This window comes from Metarhizium robertsii (assembly GCF_000187425.2).
Source record: "Metarhizium robertsii ARSEF 23 chromosome Unknown MAA_Scf_1, whole genome shotgun sequence".
NCBI lineage: Eukaryota > Fungi > Ascomycota > Sordariomycetes > Hypocreales > Clavicipitaceae > Metarhizium > Metarhizium robertsii.
The window spans coordinates 3,145,687-3,152,888 of NW_011942149.1; the positions used below are offsets into that span (position 1 = coordinate 3,145,687).

Genomic DNA, 7,202 nt, shown 5'->3' on the forward strand with positions numbered 1-7,202 from the left:
AAAATTGCAGTAGGGGAAAAGATAGTAATACTGCCACTCTGAAAGCGTGCTGCTCTCTGAAAACGATCAACCTGTTACGGAAAACTTCGGTATAACTCTCGCTGACGAAGACAGCAAGGACCCTTAGCCCTGCAGGACCTGTTAAAAAGAAGAATTGCACGGTGATTCTCGTTGGAACGGTGGCCACAATTCTCTATACTGTATTCATATTATCAAAAGATATTCCCTGCCGTTTTATTGCATTGTTAACCAAGAAAATGATGTCTAGCCTGACCTAGGCACCCTGTGGTCTCCACTCAAATCGACAAATTGACCTCAGAACGGCTATTCCTTAGGTTGGATGAGTCAGCATGTCCCGTGAACGTGCCGCCTCACGCGCATTTCGCATTTGGGGCGCGTTTCCAGTGAAGTTTAGCTTCCTGCTTCGTCAATTTACTACCGGCCGCGGCGCAAACATCTGTGAGTGATCATTGCTTCTGATTGTTTCACGACCTAAGAACTGCGCGGTCACACCTGGCCGCGCCCCAAACCCTTGAACGAAGATGTCACTTGTGCGTGATCTCACCCCAGACGATGCAACTGGATCAATCGAAGTCAGGGAAGTAGAGCAAGATGTCGAGATGAAGGACTGCTCCAGTGGCGGGCATACGGATACAGAGGGCGACGCTACTGAAGATGGAGATCCGAATATGTTCCAGATCATACAGCAGCTGACGGCGCATCTGTCCACCGTTGAGGAAGAGTAAGCTGAGAAATTCAAGGTCCATGTTTGTATTTATGGTATTTTGCTAATGCGAGTGAATAGTGGTGAAGAGCTTGCAGCAGGCTTTCAACGTATTCCCAACCGTCGTACCCTCCCCGATTACTTCGAAGTGATCACCGATCCAATTGCGTTTAGCACAATTCGAGTAGGTCGATATTACTTTAGCAAACACTTTTCTCGAAAATGGGTGCTGATGTGAACAACAGAGTAAAATTCAAAAAAAACAGTACTTGACTATTGCGGAGTTTGTCAAAGACGTTGCACAGATCTGCCACAATGCTCAAGTATACAATCGTCCATCGGCGCCAATATTCGGAGCCGCGGTTCGCCTCCGAGAAATATTTCATGAACAGCTCCAAAAGCTAGTCGCAAAGGGAGACATAGCGCCTGATGATGCGAAACTACCTGATCTAGGTGAGCTACCTCCCGTCGAAGACTCGCCATCACTTCCATCCGAAGATGAGGATGAAGAAGATGAGGATGAGTCTTCGGACGATGAGGATGAGTCTTCAGACGACGACGAGAGACAACGGAAGCGACGCAGAGCACGCAGTCGTGGTCGTCAATCCTTCGTCAGACCCAAGGAGCCCGATGAAGATAAAGAGGATGATGCATATAAAAAGAGAGGCCGCCCGCCTATGGTGCAAACACCTACGGAAGCGCGTATCTCTTCAATCCTCCGATCTCTTAGAAAGTTCAAGGATGATGAAGGAAATCTTCTTGTGACACCTTTCGAAAAGTTGCCGGACAAGACAACCATGGCTGATTATTACCAAAGCATCAGCAATCCCATTGCTCTGGATAACATCAAGAAGAAAGCAAAACGAAAGAAGTATCGCCATGTGGACGACCTTCTATTGGACATTGAATTGATGTTCGAGAATGCGAAACTTTATAACGAAGATGATAGCCCCTTGTATCTTGCTGCCGTGGAATTGCAGACACAATCACGTATTCTTGCGGAGCAGGAAAAAGCCAAGCCAGACGATGATTTCAGGGATGAGGACGGCAAACTTCCCCTTTCTGAAATACAGCATAATGGACAGAGCTGGAAAGTCGGTAGGTTCATTCAACTTCACTCTAGCCGCTGACTAGATAACATAGACTGACCCAGGCCCCATCATAGGTGATTGGGTTCATATTCGGAATCCAAATGATCTTGCTAAGCCAATTGTTGCTCAAATATTTCGGACATGGCAAGACCGTGCGGGCCAAAAATGGATTAATGCCTGCTGGTATTATCGCCCTGAGCAGACTGTTCATCGATATGAAAAACACTTCTTCGAGCATGAGGTTGTGAAAACGGGCCAGTATCGAGATCACCAAATAAGCGAATTGTTGGACCGATGCTTTGTTATGTTCGTAACCCGCTTCAATAAAGGTCGCCCAAGAGGACTCCCTTCTGACAAAGACGTCTATGTGTGCGAGTCACGCTACAACGAAGAGAGGTTCCGTTTCAATAAAATTAAGACGTGGGCGAGTTGTGTGCCTGATGAAGTACGGGATAAGGATTATGAAATGGACTTGTTTGAGGTGCCACGCCGCATGAGAAAGGTGCCTAGTCCCATCAAGCATCTTCTTCGCGAGGACGCGAAGGATACCGACGATCTTCCTCGACCAACTTGGGGAAGCCCCAATGCTCCGCCCATCGTTGGTGCTGTTCATCGGCGCCCCCCTGAAGCAAATGTGAGTGGATAATGGTGGTCCTTCCCACGACGCAATCACATTGCGCTCGGTTGGAGTAATAGATGGGTGCCTCGACCTCCATATCTTACCTGCAAAGATTGAGGAATAAGAATCGGTCATAGCTAACTGATCCCGCTAGGAGTCTCCTCCTCCCGAGCCAACCCCCCCTCCGCCTCTTATGCCAACTGCAAGTCATATGTCATCTGAATCTGCTACGCGTCCCTCGGCAGCATCCGTAACACCGGAAATGTCTATGGACCCTACTGTGAGACTTCCGCAAGCTGCTGGTCCAGTTCCATCCCCATCCCAAGTCAACCAGTACAGCATGCAGGCTACAGGTCATTTTCAGCCAGTAACACCCGCCGGCGGTGGCCATGTTATGCAGCAAACACCAGTACCCATCCCACAACCACCGCAGGCCGCAGTGACTCCTCAGATGTCCATTCGACCAATGCAATATCAGCAGCAGCAGCAGCAACCAAACTACACGCATAATTTTGGGTCTTCATACTCTTCATCACCGGCAGCATTTACCCACCCACCACCGATGGCTAATCAAGCTGCGCTGCATTATAATCAACTCCAGCTTGGGCGAATGCCATTCAATGCATCTACTGGCAGTGGTAGCAATCCCACCAATGTTTACAACCCTCCACGACCACCCGAGGTATACACACTACCAGATAACATAAACGAGGCACTTCATCCCCAAATTCGGAAAGGCTTTCAACATGATAGTGCTGGCCGGGTCTTGTTTTTTGTCGGTCCACCTATGGACCGAACGCGTGAGCGACTGTCTCCACAGAGTGTTGGACTTGGGCACAGCATTAAATACATCGCGGGGCGTAGGAATTGGCTGGCAGAACGCGAGAAGAAGAGGCAAAAGCGTGATGAGTCACAGGCGGCTAGGCCTGAAAACATCCTTGTTACAAGCCACTCCTTGGCGCAATCGGAAGAAGGTATCGCTTCTCAAGCGGCAGATGCCATCGACCAGTGGTTCCAAAGGTTCACCGAGCGAGGCCTCGAGTGGAAACAAGACGCTGGATTAGAAGGCTGGGGGGGTGGATGCAGAACATGATGAAGAATATGATTTGCTTTGCAGACATCTGGTAAGTGAGTGTCTGCCTGGCGGTCTGGGTTTTGGCTTCTCGATACGTGTAGTGTAGAGTTCTATTTTGTACCACACAATGTGATGGGAAGGAAATGGAAGTAATATTTGGAATAATTGTCCTCCTTGATAATTGCGCCCCTTCCCTGAGGCCCCCGGTTTTCGACTTAATTTAGTGAAAATTCGCAGTGGGAAGTAGCATGTAAGCGAATAATAATTGTGGCATCCTACCAGTCACCATTTGAAGTAACTTATCTGCTCGAGCAATCCTGAAGTAAGAGTAGAGAGTCGAGTAGCCTAGATGGAATCACGCTTAGGTATGGCTATCTTTCCTGAGGCCACCTTGGTAGTTGCAGCTGCTGCCAATATGGAAGACGCCTATCTAAGATCAGAGTTTAGAGCACCCGCAACCTCTGGGAATGACGGCAGGGCGTTGGCGTAAACCAAAGCACTCCGGCTAAACGTGCCGCATGGGCCCAGTATCCAGCATCCAGCACATTCTTGCGATATTGTGCCCACGCGACTGCCAGTCACTGTCGACAATCATACGTCGGGCCCCAACTAACCGAGTCACTATCCCGTCGTTCTATTCAAAAACCAACAAATGGTCGCATGTGGTCGAACCATGCCGTTCGCCTACGGAAGTCTCGTCGAGGCGGACAACTCTTTCTGTAGCAACACGGCAGGACGCAGGTATATTCGCACTATCTCGAGGGGTTTTCAGCGTTCATCAACAGTCATACTGCCTCTATGTTCTATTCTTCTCGTTTTGTAATCTCTGCAAAACTCCACCATAACCCATTCATACACAGCCCACTGTACTGCATTGACGACGAAGGCACGAATGCTGCAAACAGTTAAGCCGCGGAAGAATATAGGCAGCCCTCCTTCCCTAGCCATAGTTCGAACAACATCTAGAGAGCCAAGCCGTTTCGTCGACTGGAAGCCCTCTGAATCAGGGCGGTGTTTGATCGAAGCAGCTTGGGGATGTACGATTGATTGCTGAGTCTGGACTCGGGTTTTGATTGAATCCAGGGGGAACACACTTGCCCAGGTGACGATTCCTGCAAGTCCCCCGCATAGCAGGATCTTAGGGGTCTCCTGGCGTAGGGATGGAGTTTCAGTTTGGATGCTGGAGGGCCAATGCCTATTCGCTAGTTCATAGGACCAGAAGTAGAACCCGTATCCTATACTGTCTCTAAGTGCCGTAACCACACCGCCCAGGTAGAAACCGTGAAGCCCTTCCCTCTTCCATACGTTGCGTGCAATGCTCCAGCTGCTCTCAGATGATGCTGACATCTGAGCACGACATTTGACAAGTTCGGTTGGAGCACTCACTACCCAGGTAGCAAGCCCACCTACTGCTCCAGCAAACCATGTCGCGCATAGGCTCTTGTCTGAGCCTGAACCGATGGCTTTTTGAAGAATACTTTCGGAACGATTGTAGGATACGAAGAGCAGGGCATTTAGCGCACCATATCCAATAACTGGAGCCGCTATCCCCGTCACCAGAGCCGTGGTACCCTGGAGCCTCGTGCCATTGACGAGAGTATTACCAGCTTGTAGTTGAACTTTGATGATATCGAGTGGGTTGCCAACTAGGATGCCGACTGCCCCGCTTAGGTAGCCGGCCCAAAAGTCGGTAGACATTTGAAATCTGGCAGTGAAGGATGATGTTAGAGAGAGCTGAGATGCGGCCAGATACACGCCAAGCAGTAGTCGATATAATTACGTTCAGCACAGAGGCTGATCTTCTAATTAGAGGTGACAGGGGTGGATTCCTTGCTTTCTGACCGTCGAACGTGTGGCGAGATATAAGTAATCTCGAAATGTTTTCTGTCTCCGAGGTCTGAACACCCCGTGCTCGCGATGATGATGTTTGTAGGATCATTAGTTGGAATTTTCTAATATTATCGAGTATGTCGCCAGGCAAATGTTCTTGATAAAGTGTCCCAAGACGAAGAAAAAAAAAACCCCCCAAAAAAACCCAAAAAACCGAGACCATTGACACTTTTGGAAACTTTGCCCGAGTGTCAGCGTGATGAAGTGTAGTTCTGGCTTAGGAGGGGTGCCTCTGATTCGCCTACGGGGAACACTCGAGCCGAGGTAGAATGAATTCATGCCCCGCCCTTTACCAGCACGAAATACCAATAACACAATCATCTTTTATTAAGCTGAGAAAGTAATGCACCTTTCCCGTAAATTCTACAATAATTATATTCCAAATGCATGAAGTTGCAAACACAGATCATATTTGTTTCTCTATTCTACTAGGTCTTATCACTGATATCAGCTGGCATCAACGCCTTGTTTCCTTCGAACTCTGAATGTGGACACAAGGTCTATTTAGAACCATGGCTACTCAACTGACTCCCCTCCCGGCTGTTGAACGGCTCAGTCCTCTATGTGTTCGCATTCTCGGAGGGAACCCTGGTAAATTCACACTCCAGGGGACGAATACATATCTACTCGGGCGTGGCGCCCGTCGTATTCTGATTGACACAGGAGAAGGCCGACCAGCTTGGATAGCTTCTCTCAAGTCAACCCTGGCCGAGGAGAGGGCGACAGTAGATACGGTACTCATATCTCATTGGCATCACGACCACACTGGCGGCATTGCTGATGTCCTTTCAACAGCCCCAGATGCGGCTATTTACAAGCATGACCCCGAACTGGGGCACAAAGGAATTGTGGACGGCCAAAAATTTCACGTCGATGGCGTCAACTTAACCGCCATTCACACACCGGGTCATACCAAGGACCATATGGTCTTTGTACTGGCTGAGGAGGACGCCATGTTTACAGCCGATAATGTGCTTGGGCAAGGTACCGCTGTGTTTGAGGATATGTCGGAGTATTTGCGCAGCCTTCACCAAATGCGACAATTGTTCTCCGGAAGGGCGTATCCTGGCCATGGCCCGGTCGTGGAGGACGGCCCAGGCAAAATTACCGAGTATATTGAGCACCGGCAACAGAGAGTGGACCAGGTTCTGCAAACCATGCGGGGGGGTAATGATGGAATAGATGCCAGTGGCACGAGATGGTCTGCCATGGATCTTGTCAAAATCATCTATAGTGACGTTCCTGATGCACTGCACCAAGCGGCATGTAACGGCGTTTTGCAAATTCTTGAAAAGCTCGCCAGCGACGGCATAGTCATTAAACATGGCCGCGACTTGTGGCAGGTGAACCGAGAAAAGTCAACACTTTGACAAGTTCTAATTGGGGTTAAAGATGGTGGTGTCATTTTATAAAGTGTCGTCGGAATACATGAAGCGGACTGGGATGTATCGCCATGGGGTATCGAGACTACTTGCTCAATATATGTATAATTATTCAGATTGCTAACATTGGGTAGCCAGTGCTTTCATATTTCAGTGGTTGGGAAGTGTTTGCAACGGTATCCTACTTCGCCATGTGCTTCAAGACCCAAGTTTCGGGCTTGCAGTATGTATTGTCCGCTGAAATAGTCACGCCGGCAGGAAGGGCCGTTCCGTACTTGGGAATAATGTGGCTGGTGAACTCGAAGTTCGGTAATCAATAATATGTACTTGAGTATACATAATACCTGCCTACCTAGGTACCTAGGTAGGTAGCCATTCATCGTAGGCTCTGCGTCTTTGACGAGCTCTACCGGTCTTGTCC

At 49.0% G+C, this 7,202-nt stretch overlaps 3 protein-coding genes across 3 annotated transcripts; 2 read left to right on the forward strand and 1 right to left on the reverse strand.

The window, feature by feature from the left end:
- Positions 1-542: 542 nt before the first annotated feature.
- MAA_04467 (Bromo adjacent like protein) lies at positions 543-3,527 on the forward strand (the record flags this gene model as incomplete). The annotated part of the gene is made up of 5 exons (XM_007822563.1): positions 543-742; positions 806-908; positions 970-1,822; positions 1,878-2,449; positions 2,589-3,527. The coding sequence occupies 5 exons, from the start codon at positions 543-545 to the stop codon at positions 3,525-3,527; spliced, it is 2,667 nt and encodes an 888-aa protein (XP_007820754.1).
- A 750-nt stretch (positions 3,528-4,277) lies between these two features.
- Positions 4,278-5,207, reverse strand: MAA_04466 (Mitochondrial substrate/solute carrier; the record flags this gene model as incomplete). Its single annotated transcript, XM_007822562.1, has 1 exon — positions 4,278-5,207. The coding sequence occupies one exon, from the start codon at positions 5,205-5,207 to the stop codon at positions 4,278-4,280; it is 930 nt and encodes a 309-aa protein (XP_007820753.1).
- Positions 5,208-5,911: 704 nt separating this feature from the next.
- Positions 5,912-6,769, forward strand: MAA_04465 (metallo-beta-lactamase domain-containing protein; the record flags this gene model as incomplete). Its single annotated transcript, XM_007822561.1, has 1 exon — positions 5,912-6,769. One exon carries the CDS (start codon positions 5,912-5,914, stop codon positions 6,767-6,769), a length of 858 nt encoding a protein of 285 aa, XP_007820752.1.
- Positions 6,770-7,202: the final 433 nt, after the last annotated feature.